A 17,289-nucleotide genomic window follows, 5' to 3' on the forward strand; every position below is an offset into this window, starting at 1 on the left:
CAACTAAGTTATATCACAAAAGAAATTGAGGACTTTTTGCCCCTAACAATGCCCAGTACACATTGCACACACTGCTACAAGTCAGACATTGTGTAGCAGCCATGGATGGTTACAGTTCTAGAAAAATTCAACTCTGGCGTAAGGAATCGTTCACAAAGTTATCTCAAATCCTTTCTTTTACACTCCTAAACAATAAGCATCATGGACATATTTTCATAGATTGGGTACACAAAAAAATAATGATACAGTAACACCTCAGAAACTCGACACCACAAGGAAGGGAAATACAGCACATACCAACCTAAGCAGTTTTTGACTAATCGAGATTTCACATTTTAGCAAGAATACAATTTTAAAATTTTCATGCTTTTCCATACTTCTTTGCAAGATGAGTTAGCATTTCATCTTTTTTAAGTGTTAAATAATTTTCAACTTTTGATTTTAAAGACAAAGTACAAAGGTTGTGTGGTGCCATTATTTACTAGAAATGAAAATAAATGAAAACAAGTGATTGAAAATAAGCAGAAGTTTTTCACTATGCCCTTTCTATAATTAGGCAGCCCCAAAAACTGTTAAAAATGAAGAACCTCGAAAGCCTGTTCTTTGTACACAACACATGTTCAATCAATATGGTGACCACAATAAAGACTAAGCACTAAATGTCTGCATACTATTATATTGACAAATTCTTTCCTGCAACCATTCATGTCCCAGAAAAATTTTATACTTAAGGTTGCAGAAAAATACAGAATGGTAGATGGCCCAACAGCGCTAAGATGCACATTAGCGATAACTCTGGAAACAGACCAGATGCCACCGAACCTCCATAGAAGCAGGTCATGCTAGAATAATTAGATGTGCCTTTCAGACATCCACCAATTTTAATGACGATACATTTCGACATTTTTCGACGATTCATGACGATTCCACATTTTTGCTAATCCTTTTTCATTCTGTAAATTTGTATATAAAGTTGATTAAATCCCCTTTTCAATCTTTAGTTGATTTTGATTAATGTGGCAGGCACCATTTTTTTCAAGATAGAAAGGGGTCTACATTGTCATAGATGACAAAGAAAATAATATATCAAGGAACCTCCAACAAACTCAACGAAGTTCAGCCCTAAGAACTGGCAAAGGCTTAATTTACAAGGTTAAATTATGATAGAATAGCACGAAAATAGTGGACTCAAGAATGATTTCTGTTAATATGAGTTAAGTTACCAAGTTTATTATCAATGCAAATTTCTCTCCAACCGACTCATGAAAACAGAATAACATTATCATTGCTACCGAACAAAATTTAACAGCAGCAATACTCTTTCTACTAGGAAAATACATACTTTGAAATTTAATTTGTAAATTTGCATTTAAAAATAAAAGTTACTAAAGACTTGTTGATCAAATGAAAGAAAGTGTACTTAATGCTTATTACGTAGTATTCTTAATATACACAATAAATACTTACACTAGAAATACACGTAGCGCTCTATATAATTCATTTTCACTTACATTACTAATTGAAAAATACTAGGACTAATAAAAAGTTTTAGCATAAAGTTACTTTCATTTTTTTTTTTTTTTTTTTTTTTACAAACATGACCTATATACATTAGTTTACTAGCTATAAAATATCTAAAATATATCACAACATATCACAAGCCAAATGACTGATGTCATACGAAACTTTCTTTGCAATCATCAGCAACAGTTACAGAGAACTTTTGTGAACGATTCCAACAAATTGCACTCACCCCACCTAGCAAAATAGTTCCTTCATTCTGTGCTTCATAAGAAGCATTTCTTGCAAAAATGTGTAGCACCATACGAAAAATAAGTTCAATCTATGGTGAAACTGTGCTTCTAACGCTCATTGTTCAAGAAATGTTAACATCCACCGAGCAATACTACAACAATCAGAAAAATACAAAATGTTTTAATGTTATTATAAATCTTGAGAAAATTTAACATTACCATATACAAAGGATTTAGTAAAAAGATATATTTTTCTGCATTATTCATTTCTATGAGAATAAAAAAGTTTTCAAAAAGCTCACCCACATCTCTCATTTCATACAATTTCTTTATTGTTGAGAGTACAAAATATAATTATAAAACATATAGCCATATTTATACATTTTCTACACTTGCATATCTAAAAAGAAGCATGCAGCCTTAAAGTCTGAAGTATATAAAATTGAGAAACAAACAAGAAGCAACAGTACAAATTATACCTTAAAAAGAGAAGTGAAAATTAAGCTTTGGCACAGCTATATTGAACTTTCATTTAAAAAAATCAAAACAGTTTAGCAATTACAAAAATATGCTTGTGATGTTTTCAACACTGCTAATACGTTTGCTATTCCCGGGTAGCAAGATGAAACTAATTTTATATTCAGTTCTTTAATATAAGAAAAAAGCTATTTCCTTCTATGAAAATAATCTATATTCTTCAGACATAGCGAAAAAAAATCCTGATACTTAATTTTAAAGTTTCATTGTACGATAGACATGTTAAGTTTCAGAAAATTCATTCAACTCATTTTGAGAAAAATAGTAAGCAATGAGCACAAATCATGTTAAAAATATGCTATGATGTAAAATATATGCTCATTTCAACAGCAGATATCAGCCTTCGTATTTGGCTATACAACCTCTCATAGCGTTTGAAAATTTTATACGTTTAAAAATTTTAATGTTCTGCAAGCATTAAATAATAACTATAGGTTACATATCTGAACACATTATTTGCAATATTTTGAATTACTTGCTCCAAAATAAATGCCTCAGTATTTAAAACATTAAAAGATGTTCAGACTAATTTGTCAAATAGCCTAAATAAATCTAATACATTTTATTTAACACAAAAATATTTACATTTTCAAAAATAATCTATAACGTTTTTATGCACTATGATTAAAAAAACTCACATTCAATGTGAGAAAAGGAGTGACACATGTAAACAAATAAGTTCTAATTGCTCAGGAAAATAGTTAAGCTTAACAGAAATGCATTAAAAAATGATTAATATTCTGAATATCAGACAAGGCAACTTTATCCCATTTCTGGATCAAAATGCAAAGTATATATTTCAAAATTAACTATGAGTATGAAAGTGAGGCTAATTCATGTATTGACACACAACTTGGAATTTTTCAAAAAAGAAAAGAAAATGACTGGGTGCAATGATAGGTTTTTCAAAAGACCAGACAAGATTTTTACGATGGGAAATTAGATGAAAAGCAACTACACTTCTAAATGCAATTTTAAACTAATTCTCTTGTCTGTATAAAAGTCCTCAAAGGAAACATCTATAAAAGTCTTCAAAGGAAACATCTACAAATATACGAAAAATCTCACACTTTGAGTATTATAGTTCGAGTTATTTACACTTTTTGATGTGATTCAATGTGTTTCAAAAATGCATTATGCATGAATTTATAATGTATGACAATACAATTTAGATAGCTATGTGAAATAAGAACGAAGTAAGACTGCATACTTTGAGTGATATGTGCACAGTAATACCTATTGAAAGATTATAGATATTAAATTAGAATACAATACTAAGTGAAAGGTTGGTAAAATGTTCAACTTAAACATAAGGTGAAATATGTTGAAATTTGAAAAAAAAAAATTTTAAATTTTTCCTATGATGTAAGTTTTAAGAAAATATATATGGATTCTCAGGTGGAAACGGACCTTAAAAGAAAAAAAAAAGAGGTTTCAAACAAGCAATAAAAATAGCCTTTCCTGTTATTGGTTGGCATAAAAAAAGCAAAAGCATTTGAATTTTTATCAAGTTTTTCATCTCAAATAATTAAAACTGTTTATAGAATTCGCCAAATATTTACCATATCTAAAATAGCACAAAATGCTAATATAAAAAAGTAAAAAAAAGTTTTATCATCATAAAGACGATAAAAATGCAGTTTCATCTATTTTATTGTAAAACATTAAAATAAAGGCACTACCTTTTTACTTAATCTACATAATTTCTTTAAATAAAATGTTTTGTACAACATTTATATCATTACTCTCCAGAGGCTAACTTAGATTTTTAGGAATGAATAATCTTTTTTTGACTGAACAAACAAAACAGATGAGTAAAAAATTGTATAGTATGAATGAGGAAAGAGAACAATCACATCTAAATTGAAGAAAGAGAGAAGGAAAAAAAATATAACTTTATAAATACTAATTAATAAACTTTGCACTTATAAAGAACATACAGAGAAATATTTTAACCACTTAATGTATTTGCCTGGGCATAACAGGGGTGAAAGTTAAAGGCAAACACTTTGTTTTTATACAATTTTCATAAAAATAATTATTACCTCACCCCTCTTGCCTTGTCACCCTCCAATCTTCAAAACTGAAATTGCAAAAAAATCTTACACTATACCTATATATTAATTTTCTGTCCCCTCCTCCTCAAAAAAGGGACCTTAATTGGTTAACAAACATATTTGAACCATAATGAAGCACAAACCACAAACTAACCTCAGGAGAAAATCATCCACTTTTATCACAGATAGGGAAATAAATGTACATATTTCCAAAGACTAGAAAAAAATTAGTAGCATGCATATTTTTTTTGCATTAATTATAGTAGTATTTGTTTACTTCAAATGCATGCAATCAAGTTTGATATATTAGCATAAAAATATAAATTAGATTATTAGTGATAATAAAGCAGTTTATAACTTATGTATAAAACTTTACAGAAATAAAGCCTTAAATTTATATACTAGTTTCTAATGATCGTATTATTCAGTTGCACCCAAGCCAAAAAGAAAAAGAAAGAACCCAGATCCATTTATTTCAAGAACTGCATATCTATATAATATTTTACAAATAATTTTCATGGAAAAATGACTTTTTATCTTGGGATATCTCATCCATTGCCGAATGTGTTATAAAAAGTCATGCACATTTATATGATTTAACAAGAAAGATGAAATTTTTAAAAGGCTTGAATTTTCAAAGAGTGAAAATGCAATATTTTGACTAAATTACTGAAATATAAATTTTAAATGATGACTGACATTACAAGTGGATATAAAAAAATTGGCGTAGAAATTTAAATGACTTAATGAGAAATAACATAGTTTCTATTCCTACTTCATCGTTTAAAAATAGTTGTACTAAAATTGGCAAGATTTATAGAAGCAAAATAACGTTCAATTTGAACACTCTAGATTGTCAAGATTCAATCAATTCATGTAATGCATATAAAGTTGAAAATAGTCCATGATTAATTATTCCTTTGTATGCATTACAACTGGAGCAAAAGTGGTTGGAATTGCAAAGCAAAACCCCATTCTTGAGTTATTTATGTAAATTGTTTTGAAAAGTCATCAAGAAAGCTGTTTGTTTAATGTCAAGAACCAGTAATAGAAATGACTTAAAAAATAAATATGATTAACAGAAACACACATCTATAGAGTGATTTCTGTCACAGGAGTAATCCGTTTTTGGTACAAAATTCCAAAACATCATTATTTGCATTAATTACTTAAGTAATTATGCAGAATAAAAAGTCATTACATTCAATACTTAACAGAGTGAAATTTTATGATGCAGAATTTAAATGTAACCTATATAAACTTGATAAGTTCAATGTAAGTAGATTGCATCTACAACTAAAGTGATATATACTCGAATTGTACATATAATAAAAACAGAATGCCATGATTCTCGTTAAAAAAAAATGCAGGCATTTAATTTGCGCAAAGCACATTCATAGCTGATGTGACATAAAGCATTAATTACAACTTTAAGTAAGGAAAAAACTGTTCAAAAATTTCAAATAAGTCAAAAATAAAAATTTCAAATAGTTAAAAAAAAAAAAAAAACTCACAAAACATTTCAACATAGAAAAATTGATTTATTTTCCGATGCAGTAATTGTAAGGCTATAAGAAAGAATGTTTGATGCATTTATTTTGCATAAAACTTCAAACCAAACAAAATTTTTATCTAAGTAATATATACAAATTATTAAATAATAATAATAAAAATATTATTAAATAGTATTTGTATGAAATTATGTACAACAAAATACTTTATTGTTACATTTTGCACCAAAATCGACAATTTAAGTACTTTAGAGTTTTGCTTATCATCAATTTAATTTTCTGTTAGTACTATTCTTACATAATAACTCTGACACTTTGAACAGGATTAATTTAAGATATATTTAAATTACTCCTCTGTTTCTTTGCCGAGTTTCATTCTTCTTAGATGCATACAGACACGATTTTGTATGATTTAATATGAAGAGATAGTCATGATGGAATTTGATGTATTAGAAGAACATGGTTAAAATCAGCTATACACTTTTATTTTTAACAAGAATTTTAAGATTTAAGTTAAATAGGCAAGTTAGAAAAACATTTGACTTTTACTGAAAGTTTCATACTTTAATACTAAGGCAGAAATATTTATGCATAGTTTAAAATTGACATTCTGGTAAAACATTTCAAATTTGTACAAAAATGCTATTACAAAAAGTGGTAAAGTAAATAACAAATGTTTTATCTTCAAGAGAGATTAGTAACAAGAACTCACAAATTCACAATTGACTGTCTAGAATGACACATAACACTTTTACAGCTGATTGTCCCTAAACCTATATGTAAAGAATATGCTAACTGCTTAAATCTGAATGAAATTTGAAGAAATGTTCTCTGACTTAACTATTATAAAGATAAAAAATGAATATCAATGTTCGCTACTTTATACAAATGAAGTTATATTATTACTAAGTAACACTCAAATTTATATATATATATATATATATATATATATATATATATATATATATATATATATATATTTAAAATTAAGCATAGTGAAAATAAATTAACCTTTTTTAAATTGCACTTTATCTGACAACAAAATTATCTATTATGCTACCTATAGACTAGTTCGATGAGCATGCAGCTGAGACTTTGAAGACTGAAGCTTCAGATTTGTAGAAGTATATTTTCTACTTCTAATGCATGAGTATGTTGAACACTTAACATAATTATAATCTTTGTATGAAAGAAATTGCTGCATGCATAAGTATAAGCTTACTGAAATACAAATTCATTTCTTTAAAGTATAACCTTTAGGTTCTTCATGGATTGAAATGGCATTCATTGACATAATATTTTACTATTTCACATAAAATTGGTACACAAATTTTGGCATAGCTCTGACATACATTTACAACAATTAATTAAACAGACAATTTTGAATTTTGCATTAAAATGAACCAGGTAACATTATATGTATTTTAACAAGTAACAAATCATGCATGAAAATTTCAGTGAAGAACAGCACATAATTTTAAAATAAAAACAATAGTTTAAAAAAATCAAATTCATTTAGAGTTTTAAAGCAATTAAATTTTTTTATTCTAATAAATTAGGAAAGTTCTTAAGATATTTGAAGAAAACTTCAGTTATATTTAACAGAATTTTCAACATAAATGTGTGCAATAAATTACAAATAACCATATAGTTAAAAAACATAGTGCATCAGCTGTAACAGAATTTTTGGGACTTTTGAGGACATTTATAAAAAAAAAAAAATGTTGATTAGGTTAAACCACAGTGGTGCCCAATCTTTTTTCAGTTAAGGGCTGCATCTCATACAAAGATAAACCTCGTGGGAGAGAACACATACAAAATAAAGTATATTTCAATATTTTTCAATAAATAACATAGAAAAAAGCAGAAAATAAAACAAAATTACAAATCAAAAGCTGCTCTTTTTATTACAACATACTTATTTTATTGATACATAGTTTCAATGTGTTTTTAGAAACTAATTTCTATCTATTTGGCTTCAGATTTGCAACAATCATTTGTAATACCAAATAAAGGCTATCTGATGTTTGGAAGGTTCCAGAATATATTTTATTGCCCGTTACATTGAACATAACATGCCACATCTGGCTTGAGGGCTCTAGGTTGGGCATGAATGGGTTATACATTTTGCAAAAGAGCAAAAAAGAAAAAAAGATCTGATAGTAAACTAAAACAGGATGTTTACAATAAAATAAAAAAAGATTAAAAAAAGGAGGGGGGGGGGGGTATACTACGTTTAGTTTACAGAATAATTCTCTTATTCCTAATGCTATTTGAAATAATGTGAAGAAAATATCTCAGTGTTAAATGACTTTTATGGCCTCTTTGTTCTACAACAAAACTACGAACTATAATTTATAAGTTTAAATTAAACTTGGTTTCAGAACTGCAGACATATAGCCAACTTTCAATAACTTTTAGTCCCAAGGGACCAGCTAAAGCCTTCAAGTTATTGGTAGTTCAAGTTATGGAAAGTTCCTACAGCCTTCTGAAGAGCTTAGAACCCAATTAAAACTTTGTTATAGAGGGATATTTGAGCAATCAAGTTTCGAGTTATTGGAAGGTGACTGTATTTTAAACATTTACTGAAGAAGACTAAATAGAAATTAGCGCTGTAATTTTTCTTCTACATCTCTCTCTTTTTTCATTAATTTAACTCTTAAATAAAAGTAAGTAAAATAATACTAAAGAAAAAACAGGGATATTTGAGCTATCAAGTTTCGAGTTATTGCAAGGTGACTGTATTTTAAACATTTACTGAAGAAGACTAAATAGAAATTAGCGCTGTAATTTTTCTTCTACATCTCTCTCTTTTTTCATTAATTTAACTCTTAAATAAAAGTATGTAAAATAATACTAAAGAAAAAACATGTCTGATTGTAAAGGGTGTAAAAGCATGAAAATCCTTTGAAGTGTACAAAAATTATTTAACACTTAGAAATTAGCCTAGTGACATAATTTTATGACATTGTAAAATAGTTTAATAGACAAAGCTCTTCACAAGGTTGCAGATTCGGAGTTGAGAGTTAAATAAAAAAGTGGGAGTAGGTTATTTTCCCTGTGAGTCCGGGACTCCCTGAGGGCTTAGGAGTCAAAAGTGGAAGTAGTGGAGTCAGATCGATTTTGGGGTAAAGGAGTAAGAGTCAAATACTCTAAGAATTCCAGGAGTTGGAGTAAGTCATTTCCCCTCCCAACCTGCAGCCTAGATTTCTCAGCATTAAAACAAGCTAATTCAACCTAATAAGCTTTAACACAGTATGCAGGCTGAATATTTGATATTAGAACAGCAGAATGGGTCGTTAAACGTCATTAAACTTCATAAGTAGCTTAAAAAATCTGAAAAATTTAACTTTTTGATCTTTTATTAAGAATCTCCACTCTACAAACATTGCTTGATAGTCACCTCGTTTATAGGCCCTATTCAATCATGATACAGCAGAATACCTTTACAACGCCGACCTATATAATGACATTCTTTATAAACTGCACAACTTTTCGCAAGTAAACAATATGTTTTGAATTTTGAAAAGTACCTCTGTTTTGCCTTGCAAACATAAAATGGTTAGGCAAATTAAATTTTGAAACAGTTTTTCATCTTTCCATCTTAATTTAAAGCTTTTAAATGAAAATTAATGTTCACAGTAAAAAGAAAATATCAGATGGCTCTTGGAAATGCAGCTGTTATGCAAATTATGAAGCAAGCAAAAAGTGCAGGATACACTTTAATTGTGAAGCATATTTATTTGTGAAAGACGAATTGTTTAATTAGTGCTTTTATACTCACTATAGATAAAACTAATTCTGAAGTGCTTCTGAATATTAGTTTCAAAATTTGTGAAATGACCTATATAACGCGAAAACCTGTATAACGCAAAAGCTCTGGTCCCAAGAGGTGTGTATTATAACGGTCTTTTACTGTATAGCTATTAAAGACTTTTACATGCACAGTGTGTCAACCTTCAAAGGTATAACATTTGCATGTTCCATTGTAGTTATATTGTTCGTTTTCTGCTATACTAGAAGTTGCCAAGTTATGATAGCTAATACAGATCAGAATGACACTGTGGTAGATACAAATACTATAGTCAACTTTTGCAACAATTTCTGAAGGAATGGAGAAAGCTAATGTTGAATGTATGTTCCACTTTATATAGGAATATTAAAGGTGTGAGGATGAAGAACTCAAAGCCACAATGAACATTTATTTTGTAAGGATTTGTAAAAATTCCTCTTTCCCCAGGATCAGATAAACTGAGCAGAATATAAGCTCAATGCATATTTTTAAGCACTTTGCCAGTTAATCATAAAACAATTACTTTACAGGAATTTCATACTTTTGTGAGAATTTGGGTCAGTCAAGAAGCATGGAACCAAAGGACTTTATTTGATGATCTGAGGTTTGTGGATTACGGGACATAATTTCTATATTGTGGAAACCAGATCAATTTTCAAAAGTTTAGACTTATGATTTTTTTGTGCCAAAACAATGTTAGTACATGTGTATGGGAAAGAATGCAACCATAAATCTGACAAAAAATTTTTTGGAATAAAGTCACATTAAAATTTCTATAGCACAGCTAAAATTTACCTTATGGGGAGGGGGATGGGTCAAAACAGACCTAATATATTATTAAAATCATTGCTATAGTTAGGGAGAGGGGGGGGGGGCAATGCAGCAGCTCAAAACATTTGGGTTTCTTTTTACAGAAAAACAATAGAAATTTAATGTAAATTAGATTCAAATCTAATTTACATTAAAAATTTAATGTAAATTAGATTCAAAATATGACTAGTAAAGAAAATCACATTTCTGTAATATTTTTATTAATTTTTAATAATAACAACAGACTTTTTTTAAAAACTGTCTACTTTTTCACTTAAAGCTGGCATAAGATATCTGAAATGATTTTTGTTGCCGTCTACCATGAATAAACTCTATGGGAACACAAACATGTGTTCCCCCAAATATTCCTTTCAAACTAGAGCACTATATAAATACCATACTAAGATTGCCAATATGGCTGAAAACCAATAGTTCTTTTGTCCGTCCCTTACAACTTCCTTTATTGTGCTGTAGTGTAACATAGGTGTAAAAATCTTTGGATACATAAATGTGCTAAATATGTTATTTCATGAAATTCAATATTTACAGCACTCTGACAGAATTTCTGAAATATTCAGTAAAGACAAGGTACTCAAGATAGATAATGTGTTAGTTTGAGAATGTAACTGATTTCACTAAAATGAGTTACTAGCTTCTCAACGTGAAACAGTTAAAAACTTTCCGGCTGAGATTTCTTCATCTAATGTGTGGAAAATTTAATTTGCCATATCCATTATTTTGAGCAGTACTTAACCTCATTGTAGTCATATTATAGTAAAAACATGAGAAAATACCTTAATTTTGCAAAGGCGATACTATTTTTGTATTAAAATACTTAGATACATGCCATGTTGATCCGACCCAGTCTGAAGTTTTAAGTATATCATCAACACTGTAGGTTTTGTGCAAATTACGTTTTGTAAGTAAAAAATAATTAAATCAATATAAAAAAAAATCTCACTATGACATTTTCACATGCAGATTATTGAAATAAAAAGTGCAGAAAGAAAGTACAGTAGGAAGAAGCAAAACTAATTCTGAAATATTTCCGTACTACAGAATGAAACATGAGCTGATTTCTATTTAAAAAAAAAAGAAATGCAACAATGAATATGTGCAAAACTGTAAGGGAAAAGGAAATATATTTTAATGAGATTTTAAGAATTGTTAAATGTGAATGATGCATTTAAAAATGTATGTACTTAAGATAGTTTTAATAATGTTTTCTAAATGCATTATAAAATGGGTGTTCAAAACTACTGAAGCTCCCAAAATAACTGTTGAGCTAATGATGAAAGAACACGGCACAAAGATTTCACACAGTGCTTTACTTCCCTATTAAGTGAGGTTTTGACAGTACTTCCCATCATACTTTAGAATTTAAGGAGTCCCCCCCCCTAAAGCTTTGATCTTCCTTAAAATTGGGTAAATTGATTGAACATAAAAAAAAGAAATGAACAACATCTTATTAGGAAGCTTGACATTTTAAATAGATTCTTTCCGAAAATTCTTGCAATATAAAATCATGCTAAATAAGGTTACAAAACACATTCAAATATATTTTTATCACTACTTCATCAGAAGACTTATAGTTAAAAGGTTGACTTCATTGAGCAAAATTTTTGTCCAGGTAAATTTTCGTTGATTCTTACAAGTTATGTGTGAATTAAGTTCAAAAAATTATTCTCTTTAAATTGAAAATATATGATACTTTAAAATTACAATAATTTACACCTACAGTCATTAGTTTCACTTATTTGGGTGACACATGTTTTTAAATGCCCTCAACATACATAAATATATTCAGTAAAAATTAAGTAACTATCTAAAACATGTTTAAAAACACTGCTATATATAACAAAACATATGCTGTAACGTTAATAAATATGACTAGTAAAGAAAATCACATTTCTGTAATATTTCTATTAATTTTTAATAATAACAACAGATAAATTTGAACAAACAGACATGCTTAGTTAAAAATATCTTATCAATAACACAGTACATAATTAACTAATAACAAAAAAAAAATCATATTTTTTTCAACACCAGCGAAATGGTACAGCTCGAGGTCGATCTGCCCCTTCTTTTACAAGTGGCTTGTGAAATTCTCGGCCAGGTCGAGAATGAATAGTAGCCCAACAATGTTCACAATAGTACTGCAAACATGTAACATTAGCACAGAAAAAGGGGGCAAATTTTCCACCACACCGAGAGCCTTGACATTCATCACACATTTGATCATCTAAAACATATGGCTTGACTTCAACCTATAAAAGAAAAAGAAAGGAATACAGTAAACAAACAAATAAATCTGTGCTAACAAATTGCTAGCCAAAACAAACAAACAGATCAATGAAATAAGAAAATGCAAAATATTTTAGTTTTAAGATATGTAAAACGTGTTAAAGTAATAATTTGCAACCGTTGCTTTGAAAATAAATATGCATTTTATTTTCAAACTGAAAGCTACTACAGTGGAATAACTGTATAACATGACCTATAAAATGCACCACGATGTAGAAGCAAACAATAAGTTTTTTAAATAAAAAATATTTTTAGCTTCAAACATAACTCTTTTGAAAAATCCTATTTGATGCAAAACCTCTGGTCCCAAGGTGTGTGTTATAATGGTCTTCTACTAAATTTGGAAAACTTACAACACTAAGAAGGAGTCACTAGAAATAAATGAAATTTTACTACAGAGTGGTAAATACTAAAGTAATAATATAAATTGCAACTAGTATTTAATAAATAATTAGTTCCAATTTTTACTGCAAGGTGAGGGCTTCTAAGTTGCTGCAATTAATAAAGAGGCCTTTTGGGATAGTGTTGAACAGACTATAACATACTTTGAACATGTAATTAAAGCAAATGGAAAGCACATTGAACATATTTTGTGAAAAAACAAGATTTTTGTTATTTCTTCGTGTATCCCATTCTCATCAGGAGGTAACATTTGAGCTAGTAGTTCTTGCAAACCTCTTTTCATATAATCAATGCAATGTGTAGACAGTTACCAGTGACTTACCTCTGTTAGAACAAGCTCTATGAAGGTCCAAATAGGGAAACTTTAATTTTAACGTCTTGGTAAATATTACTTAACACTAGAACGCCGGAACGTTTTCTTCCCCTAGAACGTCAACTAGTGTCATTTCAACACTGGTCAAAACTAAGTGAGGTATTCGAACAAAATAAATGCGTTAAATATATTTTCGTTTTAATATCTTTTTAATTCCTGATTGGTAATAAAATAATAAAATGAAATCAAGTTTATTAATAGATGAATTATTATATCTATAAGAAAATAAATAATTATGCAAAATATTTTTCAGAAAAAATTACCTATATCATGTACATTAAACACAGAAATAATTTATATGTTTGGTGCACTTTCCACATACTCCTCTTTAATCTCTTTTACAGGAAAAACATATTTTGGTCACCACATTACCATTGAATTTTTTTACCTGACATTTTTTGCACTTTGGTGGGCTGTTATTTAGAAATTCATGTTCATTCCTTTTCTTTTTTCCTGTGAATTATTGATATATTCTCTGCGCATTTCACCCTTTCATTCGTTTTTTGCGAGAAATTTTTAAATTTTCAACTATAACAATATTGTTGAACAACAACAATTATTAATAAAAACTATAACAATTATTAAATGCTCAAATAATAAACATCATAAATAAACCAAAGAGCTGCGAACACATATGCAAATGCATCAACTATCTCAGCAAAAAAGAAAATACAAAAGCCCTGTGCAATCGATAAATCATATCACATGAGCGCTCATAATATTCACAATTTCAAAGAGCTGCGAACACATATGCAAATGCATCAACTATCTCAGCAAAAAAGAAAATACAAAAGCCCTGTGCAATCGATAAATCATATCACATGAGCGCTCATAATATTCACAATTTTTGAAGAGTACACTTGAAAAGGCAATTTATTGCATACAGACATAGTCATCAACTATGAAAAGGATCCCAACATCACAAGGCATCAGCAGTTAAGTAGCTAGTCAGCCACTGACCTGCTCATGCATATGTGTGATATATCTAGAAATTGAGTAGGACTGGAAGAGCTTGTTATGCATTAAAACAATACATGGTAAAATACATGCAACATTTATCTCTCTGAGCTTGTCCGGAAATACCATTAAAAAAAAAAAGAGAACAATTCATTGATTTTGAGCTCCATATACTTTGATTTAAAGCACACAGTTGAGGGTGCCTGTAATTTGGATTAAGTGGGATCTTATGATATTCAATAGCAGGACAACAAATCACAATGCATGGTTGTGCCAAGATCACAAGGCATCAGCAGTTAAGTATCATGGTAATACTGCAGATGCAAATCTTTACTTATAAACCATGGCACAGCAGACATCTCAGAAATAGCAACATTTACCTCTCTAAGCTTGTCTTGAAAAATCATTTAAAAATGAGCTGATGTGTGCATCACATGACTTCCTTTTACTCAAATTTAATGTAATTTCCCCATTATTGGCATTTTTAATGTGATTCAATAGTTTACTCTCTAAATATCACCAACAGTGGTCAAATTGAAACCAGATTTAAAAAATAAAAATCGCAAAATTTGTCATCAAGTTGGCGATAAAACTTGGCGACCAAAAGACTGGTGATATATTGCCAAGTGTCCGACAAATTATAACTGCACTTGAGTTTATATCAAAATTAACAATGATTTCCCCCCAAAAAGGGGTGAAAACCCCCCTAAGAACATCCAATTGCAACCAAAAGGGAAGGTACACAACTAGGCCCCACTAGGAGTCTACGTAGCAAATTTCAACTTTCTAGGACATACCGTTTTTGAGTTAAGCGAGATACATACACACATACATACGTACATACGGATGTCACAAGAAAATTCATTGTAATTAACTCGGGGGTCGTCAAAATGGATATTTAGGGTGTCTGCAGGTTCCTAGGCCAAATCGAAACCAGATAAAAAAAAACGCTAAATTTGTCGCCAATTTGGCAAACAAAATACTGACGATACATCGCCAAGTGTCCGCCAAATTATAACACCACTTGAGTTTACATCAAAATTAACAGTGATTTCTCCCCAAAAAGGGGCAAAAAACCCCTTTAGAAACACCTGAATGCAACCAAAAGGGGAGGTGCACAACTAGACCCTACTAGGAGTCTACATACCAAATTTCAACTTTCTAGGACATACCGTTCTTGAGTTATGTGACATACATACGCAATTCTGCACATACGTCCATACATACGTCTCGAGAAAACTCGTTGTAAATAACTTGGGAATCGTCAAAATGGATATTTCACATGTCTATAAATTCTTAGGCACTTATCCACGTGTGGTTGAGTTGAAAAAAAAAACTCAACATTGATTCTAGGGTGAGTCCAATGGAAATTAAGGTTGATTTCTGAGTGAAAATTTTTTTGCGAATACAATACTTCCTTTTTTGGAAAAGGAAGTAAAAAAGGAGGAATGAAAACTTGTCACATCGAGTCTGATTTAAAAAAAAAAAACAATCTTTGATAAATTTTAGATACTTTTATAGGATTAACTGCTAATTGAAATCAATAAGAAACCAGATATTTTATTACTATTTTTAAATTCTAAAAAAGGTACAATTAATGCATTGGAGTAGCTTTTAGACAGTAAATATAGTATGAAAACAACAGGGAGAAAAAGAACATTTCATTTGGTAATGGTTAAAGCATACATTAAAAGAAAAGAACTGAAGATATTTTCATTTCATTTTTGTTTTCATGTAAGGTAAGCACACCAGTAGTGGATAATGCTTCAGTGGCCACTTTAAGGTTTATATTTAAAACAAGCTGATGTGTGCATCACATGACTTCTTTTTACTCCAATTTAATGTCATTTCCAAATTACTGGCAATTTTAATGTGATTCAATAGTTTACTCTATAAATATCACTAACAGTGGCCAAATTGAAATCAGATTTTTAAAAAAAAAATCGCCAACTTTGTCGCCAAGTTGGCGAAAAAACCACTGGCGATATATCGCCAAGTGTACGCCAAATTATAACACCACTCCAGTTTACATCGAAATTAACAATGATTTCCCCCAAAAAGGCACAAAAGACTCCTTTAGAAACACCCGAATGCAACCAAAATGGGAAGTGCACAACTAGACCCCACTAGGAGTCTACGTACCAAATTTCAACTTTCTAGGACTTACCGTTCTTGAGTTATGCGACATACATACGTACATATGCACATACATACATACGTACATACAGACGTCAGGACAAAATTCGTTGTAATTAACTCCGTAATCGTCATTATGGATGTTTCACGTGTCTATACGTTCTTAAGCACTTATCCACGTTTGATTGAGTCGAAAAAAAAACTCAATTTTCATTTGGGGGTGAGTAAAATCGAAATCAAGATTGATTTTTGAGTGAAACTTTTTTCACAAATACAATACTTCCTTTTTTGTGAAAGGAAGTAGAAAGGGAACGATTCATTGATTTTGAGCTCCAAATACTTTGATTTAAAGCATACTGTTAAGGGTTGAAGGCAGAAAATTGCACATTTGTATTGTTTGAACAATGACAAAACATGGGAAGGTTCTGTAAATTCTTTAACCATCATACAAAATTAGGGTTTTTAAAATTAAAATAATAAAGAATAATGCATTGCACAGACAATTGCTGGTTTTCGACTTGAATAATTTTCAACTTTATATCTAGGGACTCCGAAGGGTGGCGGAAAACAATTTTTGGCAAACTGAATATGCATACCCTCCATATTTTTTCCTTTTTACCTCAGAAATATCAGAATTTTTTTTTTTATTGCA

The 17,289-nt window shown here is 29.7% G+C and overlaps 1 protein-coding gene across 1 annotated transcript in view; it reads right to left on the reverse strand.

The window, feature by feature from the left end:
* Nucleotides 1-12,504: 12,504 nt before the first annotated feature.
* Nucleotides 12,505-17,289, reverse strand: part of LOC129218045 (cytoplasmic polyadenylation element-binding protein 2-like) — a 172,583-nt gene continuing 167,798 nt past the window's right edge. The window contains exon 11 of the mRNA XM_054852224.1: nt 12,505-12,732. Within this exon, the coding sequence (XP_054708199.1) occupies nt 12,505-12,732 (228 nt within the window). The remainder of the gene's footprint in view (nt 12,733-17,289) is intronic.

Source organism: Uloborus diversus, chromosome 3 (assembly GCF_026930045.1).
Source record: "Uloborus diversus isolate 005 chromosome 3, Udiv.v.3.1, whole genome shotgun sequence".
Classification (NCBI taxonomy): Eukaryota; Metazoa; Arthropoda; class Arachnida; order Araneae; family Uloboridae; genus Uloborus; species Uloborus diversus.